This window comes from Drosophila sechellia, chromosome 3R (genome assembly GCF_004382195.2).
Source record: "Drosophila sechellia strain sech25 chromosome 3R, ASM438219v1, whole genome shotgun sequence".
NCBI lineage: Eukaryota > Metazoa > Arthropoda > Insecta > Diptera > Drosophilidae > Drosophila > Drosophila sechellia.
In genome coordinates, this window is record NC_045952.1 from 7,206,834 (window position 1) to 7,220,961 (window position 14,128).

Below are 14,128 nucleotides of genomic sequence, written 5' to 3' on the forward strand. Positions count from 1 at the left end.
GTTTTGCTGGAAATCCGAGAAACATTGTTTCTAACAACATTGTTTCCTTCTGAAGTGAATGTTTAGCAATGATCAGTCGATTACAATTTCCACTGGGCACATGTCCTTTTTCGATCCTGGGCGTCAGTTGGTGATTCTATTTGTTTGTTTGTTTATAAACATCGCCTGGTCGGCCGGCCGTTAGAATTGTCGCCGCCGGGCACTTGAGGCATGTCCTTGTGTCGTCAGCCACCAACTGTGCTGCTAAGGACATGTCTATGTACATAATTTCGATCCTAATTTCCGATCCCAAACCCGTTCCCACTCCTCCTCCTCCTCCTCCCACCCGCGACGATCTTGTGCAAAAGCGCCCGGGAAACATCGTATGTAAGTCAGTGGTTTGTGGGTCGCAGACGTCCGGCCCGACCCTTCTGACACATTGAAGCACTTCTATGTCGTCATTGAGTGGGCTCGTCATAGTCGGTCATCATCAGCGGCTTTCGGCTTTCGCAAGGCTCCGGCCACACGCATTCCACTTCAGCGGATCCCATTCCGAGGCCCTCATCTGCCAGATCGCTGTCATTCTGAAGGGTCTGAGGAGCCTCTCGCCTTCCCGCCCGCTGATGCGAATTGAGGTCATGTGGTATCAATTTATGTAACAATCGTTTAGTGGCTAAGCGCCTTTTGATGCATTCTTTTCAGAAAGCAGATCTCTTTCAATGCATTTTAAAATCATTTTAAAATCTAGCAATGAGTTCCCACCTCTATTTATATGGATACTTAGTGGTTTCTTTCCTTTTGCCAACATCTTCCATTTAAGTTTTATAAAATAATTGTAAATTCTTTTGGGAATAAGGAAATACCAAACCAATCTCTCACTATATAATAAAGCGACTTTTGAAGAAGAATAGTAATCTGTTAAGCTCGTTTGGCTCTTAAATAGTAAAGAAAATAGCAAAAAGCCGCTATATCTCGTTGAAATATATGAATATAGATTTCTATAAAAAGCACAATACAGGTTTAAGGCAAAAAATCAAATAAATCCTTTAAACCTATGATCTTCTTCCAGGATAAGTTAATTAAGTTTAAGCTTTCCAAACTGCATTGTTTTAACTGCATGAAGTGAAGTAATTATAGTGAAGCTGTCGGCTTAAAAATATTCTGCGAAGAAAAGAAAATCAGAGCACACCAAGTTTTTTTAAATTCATAATTTTATTTAGCTCACGGGTAGATACGACTAAAACTTAATGCTACTAAAGCTATGGGACATCTATTGGTTACACATAGAGGCTAAAACACAATTTCTACGGCTATCACAAAAACGTAACCCCGGTTCTCCTCCGAGACATGGTCACTCCCAACCTAGTCGATCTCCACATTCTCGTCAACATCCTCCGGCGCCGAGTAAACGCTCTCCGCTCCGCTCTCGACGCTCATCATCTGGCCATTGGGGCTGGGACACGGCGTTCGCTGAGGACGCACTGCACCCGGGATTGGGATGGGAACTGGCGATGAGGACGCCGATGATGCAGTCACAAAGCTGGAGCTCTGAGTGGGTGGTGGTATGGGTTGCGGCACCTTGTGTTGCGGGTAGAAGTACGGGAATGGCATCTGCATCTGTGGCAGCGGAAGACCGGCGTAGGCCAGCTGCAGCTGATGGCGATAGATGTTGATCAGGGCGGGATCGAGGCCGTGTCCAGCGCCGGGAGCAGCCATGTGGGCGTAGGTGGTGCTGCCATCCTCCCGCACCAAGACCTGGACGGGAACCCTCTTGGTGGCACCCAAAAGGGCGGCCTCGTGCTGCTGGATCTGCTTGCGCTTGGTCTTGTAGCGGCGGTTTTGGAACCAGATCTTCACCTGGGTCTCCGTCAGGCGCAGGCTCTTGGCCATCTCGCTGCGTTCCGGACCGGACAAGTAGCGCTGTTGGGCAAAGCGGCGCTCCAGCTCGAAGACCTGGGCGTGGCTGAAGGCGGCACGCGACCGCTTCTTGCGGCTCAATCCACTGCCGTCGTGGGAGAGCGGCGACTCCGAGGGGGAACTGCTCAATGGCGGCGGTGAGTCGCAGTCTGCAAAGGGAAAATTGCGCAAAGTTAGCATACATCCTATACAAAAGGCCAATGAATAAGTAGCGTTCTTTTCAAAGTCCATTAGAGCCTGAATGGCGTTAATTCCGTGCAGGTTACTTACCGGAATCGTTGCTGGTGCAGCGTCTCATGTCCAAAGGAGCGGCGAGGGTGGATCCGAAGTAGGCCAATTTGCGCTGCATGTAGTCCGTGGCACTGGAGTTCGATGTGCCCGTTGCCTGGTGATGGTGGTTATTGTTGTCCATCGCCGCCGCATAATACTGCAGATAGTGGTTGGGTTGCCTGGCACTCGGCTGGATCTCCTTGGGTTGGGCCAGCTTGTAGAGGCCGAGATCTCGGCAGCAGAGCTGCGGCGACTTGGAGGCCGATCTCTCGCGATCGGAAGAGGGCTTCAGCTTTTCCGGTTCCGGTTCGGAGTCCACGCTGGACATGCGACGTGTTTCCGGATTGCTTCGCGTTAGGATATCGTTGATGGAGAAGGGAGTGGTGAGCGATTTGCTTAGACCCGCCATTGCAGCACTGACACCCGCGCTTTCCATATTCAGCATTTTTCGAATTTTCGGAATATTTCGGATATATATATGTAGGTATTGTTTTTGGCCTTCCGACACTTGTTCACTACGGATTTCTCTTGATTTTCCGATCTTCACGACTCGAGGACTGCGCAGCGAATGTGCTTCAACCGGACGCTCCGGTCTGTCTTTAAATAGTGGCCGAGATCCCCGGCGAGAATCACTCGGTCTCACGGAGTGGAAATGTGCGCCGTACTCAAGTGGCTCGTCGGCATCCGTGGGGGTGGAAACTGGCATTCGACTCCTGCCATTGGTGGATCCGAAACCTAGCTGGAGAGCCTTTGAGTTTCCTCTCAAGTGCGTAAACAAAGTCGGTCGTAAATGGCTACGGTTGATTCCACGTACTTGTATGGTGCGCCTTTTCTCGCGGGGAGTGCATGCATCCTGTTTATTGTTTATAGCCCGCTAACTGCTCCTCCGTATTCTTTCTTCCACATTTTGGGTACAGTCCTCCAAATGTTTAAACGAACGATTTGTTTAGAATTTAAATCATTCGGAAACAATCAACCGTAAACTCCAACCTTTTAGTGTAAGAGGTTAGTTGGATCATGGGATTGTTTGGAATCGTTAGCCAAAATCTAAACAATACTTTAATGGGTCTAACGAATAATATTTCTTCGTAGTTGCCTACTTCAAGTCGAGCATTTGTTTTTAGGGAATAATCAATAAATATATATAAATATAATCAAATTAAATAGCATATGCCCGTATGCCACTTGCTTACATTATTATTAATTATTAGGCTAATATAACAAAAATTTTAATAGCCAATATCTGAACATCCTATAAATTATTTTACTGGACCATTAGGAAAAATTATAATTCGAAAAGTGAGCAAGATATTGAAAGTATTTACCTAGCAGCTTTTATTACAGGTTCCTAGGTCCTGCATCCTTAAAAAATTAGCTTGCAAAAACAGATTGTTTTATAGTTTTAAAATGGATACAAATTTAGAGACTCATTTTTAAGTTTTTTTTTTAATTTTGTATACAGCTATACAGGTATTAAGTAAGCAAATAAAACTAAAATAATAGTGCTTCTGCATCAATATAACTAAATCAAAAATGAGAACATGTAAATCCTTAGACTGAGATTTTTACGATAATATCGCAACGAATTAAGAAACTATAGTTCACAATATACGCAACTGGTTAAGTAGTTAACCTGGACAAATATTCCTAAGATCACTCAAAGAGTACTCAAGGAAAGTTCCTCTCATTGGTTGGCATGGAGCCCAAAGAGCGCTGATTGGATGCCCGGAGGCTGTGGCAACATGGCTGCCCACTCAGACGAAAAGACACTCAAGCGATTCACTCGAATCGAGTGGCATGTGAGATGCTGGGATGTTCGGATGCTGGGAACAAATCCGAGCGCAACGAGCACGCGTTCTCATCGCATCGCCGCTGGGGTGGCTTTTGTGCCTTTTGATTCCGGATCTCGGTGCGATTCCTGCTCTCCACTGCACTTCACACCTTCGGGCTATAATCTTTTTATTGCCAATTCAGTGGCTCTTGAAGCCGCGGGCGCCGCAAAGTCAAGCCAACAATGGAAGGCAAGCGCGAAAGTGAAGGAAGTGAGCGGGGTGAGTGGGCGGGGGTTCCGTGTTTTGCGGTCAGATTTGAGTAACCAATTCAGGACCAAGTGCGGTGTGCGATTGGAATGGATCGGGGCAGGAACTGCTACTCGTTATACCATTTCGCCTGAATGGGCTTCGATAATACTCGAGTAATTAGTATATAATGATGCTTGTGGCAGGCGCACGCGCCCAAAGGACGCGACTCTCCGCTCGTGTTGTCGCTAATTTTGTTAGCTTCTTTTGCTGATGCGATTACCCTCGAATGGAGCAGGTATTCAATTACATAAAAGTGGAGGGGGCCGAAAAAATCCATCCCACCCCTATGATGAATTGGCATTTTCAATTAAATTCGACAGTTTCTTGTTTGATTTCCGAATGCCCATCGCCCAGAAGTCTTGCAGGCTTGTTGTCCTTGTGGTATTGAGTTTTATTTAATGGTTTATCAAAAGCCACTTCAAATGTTTGCCTTTCTCTGCTTTTCATTACCATTCATGGATCTGGCTGGGAAACCTGATCTCCTTGTGCCACTTTAATGTTGAATGGGGACAAGTGCTTATCATCGTCAAGTTTTCATTGCTTTTGTCTCTCACAAACTAGAAAAAATTTTAATTCAAAAGTACGGCTGTCCATTCCGTTCTCGAAAATAATATTAATATAATATTAGTATATTAGTACAATTCATGTGTTTTTATAAAATAACATGTATTTTTTAAAAATTTATGTATTAAAATAAAATACATGATATAAAGTTAATTAGATACTATTTGTGAGCCAAGCATTTCCCGCTTTCGGAATGCGGTCATGTGGAATGTGGAATCCTTTCAAAAGGATCCTAGTGCAAAGGACTTACACCCTTGCCAGTTCGCTTCCAGATATGGAAATTGGTTTATAACTGCAATACAACATGTTTGGTCGGAATCACTGAATTTTGAGTAGAAACTAAGAGCTGGATGGGTCCTATTTAAACCCGACCTTAAAATCCTTGCGGCCATAGAAAGGGGCGGGAAAGTGATGTAAACAGCAGTTGATGATAAGTGTGCCAGAAAAACTGGTTAAAAATAAATAAATTTAATAAGTCAGTTGGATTAAAACAGGACCTATTCCTTTATTATTACGATCTTGATAATATAATAGCTCAAAATGGAACTACGCTTAAGTAGTAATATGAAACACTGTATACTAGTTCTCCTTATCCAGACACACAAATAAATGTCTTATTGTTTAATTTCACTTAAATATCTAATATTACTTTTTATCGCTGTGAAAGCGGCAGTTATGCTCAGTGTGACCAGATGAGATGAAAAACATAGGTATTTTACACAACATTTTCTCTACATCTGTTCAACAGAGCCTTGTACACGTCTACACTTTCAGCGGTTTTAGTCTTTGCTTAGGTCGGAGACTTTAAATGGAGACTTTTTAGGGAGAATTTCAAAATTCCAGTTTAATTTTTTTGAATTTATCATTTGACCCAAAGATTACTGAGCTGCATTTAATATTGAAGTATTGATGCAGAAAAAGGACATGTTTTCCGCAGTTTTAGGTTAAGTGGAAATCTTTTTCAGCAGATGAACGAAAATAAAATGAAATTTAAATTATAGTAATAACTTAGCTGCTTGCCAAAGCTAAATAAGCAAAGGTCGGCCTATAAAACAAAAATTGTTTTTGGTTTACGACTTAAGTTTTTTCCCAGTACTCCCCAAACAAGGACACCAATCTAGGATCCAACAAGAGGCGATCACGACAGATCCGAACGGTGGAGCCCTGAAAGTGGCTCTGATGGCCGAATTTCCCTATATGACCCGCTGGCGGCATTCGTTCAAAAAGCCACCTTCCGAGGCCGCCAGAAGCTCACCCACCAAACCACTCCACCACCGCCACCGGCAACTTTGTGACGCCAGGACTCCGACTAGTGAATATGGTGTCGCTGTCGATGAACAGTGTGATATAGTTTGGAAATAGCTAGCACCAAGAAGTGGGGTCGGTGCTTTGCTCAATGAACTTGGCCAACATTCACATGGTTAAGTAAAAAACAAGTGCTAAGTACAAAGCGTCCAATACGAATTGTGGCTGAGGAAGGATTGCACAGAGCCTAGGTAATGTTTGCCATTAATCTGATTGGATTGGTAAGTGGATCCTAATCGATTGCAAGGAATTAAGTGCGCGGAAAGACTCAGAAGCTAAATAAGCATTTTTAAATTCGTCTGTCTCGTTAATAGTAGCAACCTTAATTAATCGCGTTATGGCTTTATATCAAAAATTGATAAGAATCGCTAGCCGCTACAATGTGACGATATCCGTCTGTCCATCCGATTGTACAACTGTCGGTAGAGCTACAAAAAATTAAAACTCATAATTTAAATATCATATATAATATCTGGAAAAATGTGTTTTCCTCTAAAATAAAGAATTTGATAAAGATATTTTATACTTTAATATATACACTGTATAGGAAAGGAAACACTGTCTTTTCCTTACTTCTCATCGAATATTGTTATACCAGTATGCTCTTATTCTACGGGCATATATAAAGTCAAACGCGAATATATCTGTTGAAATTTCTCTATTGATATTGATTGGGAATCTAAATTGTTTAACTGTTTGCATCGGTGCCTTAGATTGTTTACAGAAATCCAAAGTAGAATAGGATGCTGAATTACCGGCGGAAGGCTCTCGATTTTCATTGCCAAGAGGCATCTTTCAGTGGAGCGAATTGAACGAATTGAAGGCGACATCAACGCCATTGGATTATTGGCTTATTTGGATTTAATTTTCTGAGTGCCAGTTTCCACACGCCATAAATCAAGCGCTCCAAACTGCCGCCGCTCGGATTCCGAATGCAATTACTCAATTAATTTGAATATAATTGTCACAATTTTCCACTTGAAACCGCACAAAGCCATAAACCGATGGATATAAAGCAGAGACACCCAGAACTTGGGCGCGTCGGCGGGGCAAATGTAAAACGAGATCGCAATTTTATGCGCACATCAAATAAAAATGTACACAGCGACTCTATGGATTTTCCGATAAAATGTCAAAGGCTTTTATGGAGCGACTGTGCCGGATTCACTCCGCCATCCACTTGACAGCATGGATCTGGATCTGGATCTGTGGCAGTGACAGCAAGAGTGAAAGGCGAAAAGGCTAAGTAAAAAGACACGGAACGTGAAGGGTCGGCTACAAGATACCCCTGAATGAACTTGTTACAATTAGGTGGAACCCACGAATTAAAATGCATATTGATTGGAAAAATCTGTGTTTTAAATAAAGAAGAAAACCATTCTATATTCTGAAATGTATTCTATTATATTTATGCTCTTTAGGGAAATATTTTAATTTTAGTCAGAGACTTGAAGTGCAGATTCCAAAGTTCCAATTTCTATTGCAGGTAATCAATGTCGGAAAAGATACTAACTGTAACATATATGTAGCAGCAATAGGAATATTCAAGAAAAACATTTGACTAAAATGTATCTTCTAGATTTTATACCTTATTGTTCTTCAATGTTATTAAAATACATAAAATTAGAATATTACTAATTTACTATAATATATAATACTAATTTCAATTTAAAGGACGAAGAGATTCAAAAATTAACTTTGTGTTTAAGAATAATATATTCAAAACAGTAAGAATCATAAAGAAGTAACACTATTGCCTATTAATTCACAGCTTCCGGGATTGCAAAAATATTTAGTATGAGCTCAGGATATAATTACGCAATTGATCTGGCGGCATTATTCAAAGACAGCGGAAAATGGGAAACTGTATTGGACCCAAAACCACCGATTGAGCTGCTGCCATTGTAGCGTTTTCATACTGTTTATTTATTGTTGTTAATAAATCTTAATTTGCTTACCTTACGCCTGCTTTGGCGGCCTGACATTGAGGAAATGCCAACGAGAGTAGTGAAAGCAATCGGGAGAAAGGGGAAAGTGCGTAATGGAGCTGTATGGTGAAGGGGGTGGGAGGCCCGCAGCTGCGACTGCGGCTCTTGAACCTTTGATCCTCTAACGGTACATGAATTAAACGGCGCTCCAGGGCGAACTCTATCCTGGCTTATCACCAACTCCCCGATCCTTCGTGTGATATATGGGAATGACAAATTCTCCACTTGAGAGCTGCGCCGGTCTAGACTCCAGACCGGGATCCCAGATCCTCGACGGAGGGGCAAACGTCGCCGCAACATTGCCGCCGACATTGAAAGACGAGACCGTAATTGTTTATGGGTCGCATATTCATATTCCGCCTTCGCGACGGGGCGTGGCTGGTCAGTGTGGTCCATTAGGTCATGTTTAGTGCCACTTGACATGCATTATCCTCCGCCTGCGAGGGCGTTTTGTTGGCAACTCCACGGACTCCTCCTTTGGAACACTGGAAGCTGAGAGGAATGGCAATCTTTAGGAGGAGGCTTATCGCAAGTCAAAGATTTTTTCTTGCAAATGTAATACAGAAATGTTTTGGCTTAAGGATAAGGATTTCCAAAACAAGTAATACTTATTAATGGAACATTTATTTCGTACGTATAAATATTCTAAGAGCCTGCGGGCCGTTTCTGACTAAACTTATAAATAACAAACATAGTCTAGTGTCAGATACCCTCTAATGTCAAATCAACTCGGCAAGTAATTATGAAATTAAACCCATATGGTTGGTAATAAATTGTCAGTTAATTTTCCGAGTCAAAGGATCAAAAATGCAAGAGTGATATATTTTCATTGCATTCGAAGGTTACCAAGATGTTTTAACCATTATGCAATTTAAAGGTTTATGGTTGATTAGTATAGTTATAGTTTCAAATCATTTTTAATATCATGTACAAAGTTCCCTCACATAACTATATGATTTCTCACACTGGAAGCCAACTTAAATAATTTATATTCAGTGCGTGCAGTTGAGCTAATCCGTGATCCCCGTGATTGACACTTAACCCAAGGGAACAGATCCGGAGTCGGAGTATCCACCCGACGGCTGACCCGAGAAGCTCCGGCTGTCAGAAATGAGGAAACTCAACCGAAAGTGTGATCAGCTGCACTTGTTGGTCTGTGGCTGCAACCCCCCGTTCACCCGATGACCCCTGGCATGTGTTTGTGGAGTAATTGATATGCCACTGCCACAACACCACCGACACCACTGATCCACCACCAGACTAAAGCCCCCACTGAAATATTAGCCTTTGCCCGATGGCTGTCATAAAATGCCGAGGAGGAGCGGTTTTCTGTGCCCTGCACTTCGTATCTGAACGAGAGTATCTGTATCTGGGGAGGCAGGGAAACATTTTACAGTTGCATTGATGCCACTTAAACGTTTCATAAATGCAACCTTTGTAATGTCTGCCGCCAACGCACTTCCCCTTCCCCCCTCCCCAGGAATCCCTGCGAAAAGCAGAAAAGGGAAAACATTTCCATTTCCAATAAAGCGGAAATTGTGGTGTTTTCATTCGCCTTCGAATTCGTTTTTCATAAAACTGATCGCTCGCTCCGATAAAATTGATTTATGCGGCGATCGGCGGCAATTATACGCAGATGCGGTGCCTAATGGATCGGTGGCCGATCGAAAGCTGTTCATGAAGATATAAATACGAGTGCGCCAGAGCAAGGAGTCATGGTATTCCGTGGTGTAAGTTCATGCGACAGGCCAAGCTGAAATTCCGATTGATATTCAGCTGAAATGGGATGTACTGTATTGAGTCTGCAACATACAAAAGGATACGAATCCAAAACCTTTCAACATGTACTTCTTATAATGGATGAAATTAGTCTCTGATAAAAATAATATCTCTATCTATAAGGATGGAAGATCACTTTTTACATCCGTGTTACTGGATTATATTCTGATATTCTAAATAATTGTTAACAAACAAGTTCCGAAAATTAAACCGATGTCAACTGCACCCAAAAATCCATAAGAATAGAATATATTGTCTGAACTGGTTGGTCTTAAGCTTTATTTATTGTCCAATATATACATAAAACAAAGAACTAGAGCTATGAGGTGTTTTCCTTACACTACAACATATATTCTGCTTGAAACTGCAATAAATTAGAGACTCGAATCCTTCGTCCTGCGAGATGCCCACTACATGTGCTGCATCTGTTGCTGCTGTGCATGATGCTGCTGCTGCTGCGATTGCTGCATGGTTGGGGGCCACATCACGTGGTTGGGAATCGGCGGGGGCAGAGAAGTGGGCGAGTCCAGGGGCTCGGACTTCAACTTCAGGTGCTTGGCGATGCCCTCGCAGTCGATATCGCCACGTTTCGACTTGTAGCGACGATTCTGGAACCAAATCTTCACCTGGGTGGCCGACAGGTTGAGCTTCTGGGCGATTATCTCGCGCTCCGCACCCGTCAGATACTTTTTGAGTCGAAAGCGACACTCCAGCTCCAGGACCTGTGCCTGGGAAAAGAGAACGCGAGGCTTTCGCTTCATCCGTGGCTTGGTCGAACTACTGTTGCTTCCCGGGTTGCTGTTCCCACTGATGCTGTTTTTTCGCAACTCGGAACGCGAGGAGGTCACCTGGCTGTTATCCTCTGAAAGATGAATAATATCGTAGAATAAATTAGTAAGAAATAGTTTAGGCACTAGGCACTAGTTTAGGATAATATTCAAACGATGTTTTATCATCACTATTTCACCCTTAAATCATATTTCAATCCTTAAACATTTTGATGTTTAATTTAATTAAATATTTAATTTTTTACTTGACTTTTATTTGAATGAAATGGAAACTATCTTTGAACTTTGTATTGTATGTATTCCCCAAATCTTTCTAATTGTTTACTTATTGACATCCATACACTTTCGTAGATCCACTTCTCCATTAAACAAGTTTGCGTTAAAGATACTCACTTTTTTTGGCGCCCTCATCTGCACCGTAGATGCTCCTTAGGGAGGACGAGTTGCTAGCTGTCTCCATGAGTCGCTGCGACAGGGGATTGACGCACAGCTTCTGCGTTTGAGCTTGCAGGCTGTCCACCTCAGCGGAGCTGTTGAGGTCCAGGGTGGGCGAGGGCGTGACGTAGGGCGTGGGTATGTACTCGTTCTTGATGCCCACCGCCGAGGGCGTGGCTCCGCCGTACACCTCACCAGATCCGGCGTAGTTGTAGTTGTAGGTGGCGGGGGTCTGGTAGGCCGTGGCCGAGGCGCCGGCGTAGAACTGCGAGGCGGACATGTTGTAGGCCGAGGCGGAGTGCTGGAAACTCTGATGGGGATGTCCGTGATGGTGCTGGAACATGTGGGCGGGCATACCGTAGTCCTGGTATCCGCCGTACAGCTGGTGCGGCGGGGGTGGCAAGAGCGGCGATAGGGACGACGATGTGGTGGTGCCATCGTCCAAGTGCTGGTGATGCAGTTGCTGCTGCGCAATCGGCAGCTCGGATTGCTGATGCTGCTGGTGGTTGAGGTACTGGTGGGGATGCTGGTACTCACCGGCGCCGAAGAGCGCCGAGGCAGTCGCTGCGCTGCGGGAAAGCAGGAAAATAGAAAAGCGCAAGGTTAGAAACGGGGCAACACACAGCCTGGTATATGGCGGCCATATGTTGCATCACGGAGGACACAGCCCGGGGAGCCGGGCCGAGGACTTTTTGCCCACTTCCTGCTGGCGCGACAGGATCCATGGTGACATCATTTCATGGCTCATCAGGCAATTAAGGACGCCCCTGTGCGGCGGTCCACACATGCGAATCACACATGTTGACCAGCCCAGAAAGGATCGGGCGGACAAGCGATCGCCGTGACTCCCGACTGCCTGCCTCGGACGTTGTTGTTCTTATTGTTAACACTGTGTCTTCTCGTCTTTGTCTTCGGCCTCTTGTACAAATAACGATGATTTGTCAAAGCCTCGAGCTCAACGCTCAACGCTCTGCGATCCCAGATCCTATTTGCAATTCATGCTTTCTATGTGTTTTCATAGGATTTCTTCTGCTACGTCTCGGCGGAAGGTTATCAAAATATTATCTTTCGTTGGAAAATTGGTAGAAATTAATTTTCCTATGGAACCCTATTAAATAAAAATAAATAAAAGCGAGCGGGACGAGGAAGGGCGCTGTCTTCAAGAAGAAGTCACTGACAGGTAGAAGTGGTGGAAATGTCCATGTATGCCAGTTGATAGCTAAAAATGGCTCAACTAACAGTTGGTCAGTGGTTTTAACTCTCTGAACTGCACAGATACCTTCTTAAATCATTTCTAAATCCTTGCAATTTAGCCAGTTATCCGGTATAATAAATATATATCATATATGTGCACTGATTCGATTTAGTTTAATTTGCTTGTGGTAATATATAGACCGAAGTACCTATTGGTATTGGTCTACTTCGCAGTGTTGTGATCCACATGATTTTGTTTGCTTTTGACCCTTTATGTATAATTGATTCAAAACTTCCAAGCTTACCCATCGATATGCCCGTAGGAACCTTCGTAGGCCTCCGTTTGGTTGACCATGTTCAGGATATCCTTGACCGAAAACGGAGTGGTGTTCAGGGCATCCGCGTTCGTCAGGCTGCCCGGACTGGGGGACTGAGTGTAGTGATCGTAGTAGCCACCCGATTGAGCCTGCTGCTGGTGGTGCTGCAACATCCTCGCAGTGCGATCACTTGGCCACTTGAGAAGCACTTCGATTTAAATAAGTCCAACAATTTGCCAAATCGCACTTGAACTTGCGACACTTGAACTGGAATCTTGCTAGTCGGGTAATCAAGCAAACACTCCACGCAACTGTAAGCGCAACCGTAAGTGAGTCGAAGCCCGTAATCGGCAATTCGTAGTCCGTAACCCGTAAGCCGTGAAGCGCCGTTCCGATGCGCACTCGACCGTGTCTGCAATTTGTCAGCTCGATTTTGGTACTGAACGCCTACTCCTTTCACCCCAGACCGCCTCATGCCGCTGTGTTTTTGGTTGTGTGTGAGCGAACAGAGCATACGGGCAAAATGGCCGCCCCGGAGCCAATCACAGCACAGCATCGGAATGCGAGTGCGGCATCTCGCTCTTCGGTTGCTCTTCTGCACTAGAGATGTGCGAGGCTGTCATAGGCTTATAACGAGATTTATAAAAAAAATGTATCCAAATATAGAAACTAAATTACGTTAATTAATAAGTAATTGATTTCCCAAATGTAAATATAATAGCTTAAGAATATATATGGTATTAAAAATATATTGTGAGTTCTGCCCATCACTAAATCCAAACATGTATGCTTGTATGCATGTATGAAAGTATCTTTGCTCAATCGCACACATTGTACCTGACTATCAGATTCAACAACTGACTCCTCCAACTGCTCCCCGTTGTTATTAGTTGTTTGTTCGCAGCCACTTTATGCAGATTTTGTTTCGCTACTTGAGCTTAAGTATCCGTATTTATTATCGTAAAGTCCTTAAGTTTTATAGTCCCCATGTATTTACGTTCGTCCGCTCGTCTTGTGTATAAAACGGTTGTCAAGTGGGCTCAAGTGCAGATTTTCGCACACTTGATTTTAAGAGTGTACTAAGCAAACAAACAATAGAATCATAATGAATATGTTTGGTTAAACGTAACGCTCTAATATATTATTGTTTGATTCACTTAAAACTGTTATAAATTAATAAGTATGAAAAACATGTTATATGTAAAGTAGTCTCTCTCCCAACTAAACAGAGCAGCATTTTTAATAATATCTCGCCTTTATGGGATGAATAACTAAATTTTGAAACTCATTTTGATTTTAACTGACTTTTCATATTTCGAATATGTACAATAGGTTTTTTATATTTCAACATTTAACATTTGGCATTGCAAACAAACGTGTTCACATATGTAATTTTTAGCGAATATTTTCCTTCTCTTAACTTCCTTTCTCTTACTATTAAGTCACATTTTTTTTTGAAAATATGTAGTGCCCTTGTGCATGCGGTCCAAGTAGTAACGATGCGCTCCATA

General features: G+C 43.3%; 2 protein-coding genes across 2 annotated transcripts; both read right to left on the minus strand.

The window, feature by feature from the left end:
* Positions 1–1,172: 1,172 nt before the first annotated feature.
* LOC6614349 (homeobox protein bagpipe) lies at positions 1,173–2,713 on the minus strand. Its single transcript, XM_002038752.2, has 2 exons — positions 2,167–2,713; positions 1,173–2,045 (listed from the first exon to the last, which is right to left on the minus strand). The coding sequence occupies exons 1-2, from the start codon at positions 2,609–2,611 to the stop codon at positions 1,342–1,344; spliced, it is 1,149 nt and encodes a 382-aa protein (XP_002038788.1). The 5' UTR covers positions 2,612–2,713; the 3' UTR covers positions 1,173–1,341.
* Positions 2,714–10,177: 7,464 nt separating this feature from the next.
* LOC6614350 (muscle-specific homeobox protein tinman) lies at positions 10,178–13,048 on the minus strand. The gene is made up of 3 exons (XM_002038753.2): positions 12,606–13,048; positions 11,065–11,675; positions 10,178–10,745 (listed from the first exon to the last, which is right to left on the minus strand). The coding sequence occupies exons 1-3, from the start codon at positions 12,788–12,790 to the stop codon at positions 10,294–10,296; spliced, it is 1,248 nt and encodes a 415-aa protein (XP_002038789.1). The 5' UTR covers positions 12,791–13,048; the 3' UTR covers positions 10,178–10,293.
* Positions 13,049–14,128: the final 1,080 nt, after the last annotated feature.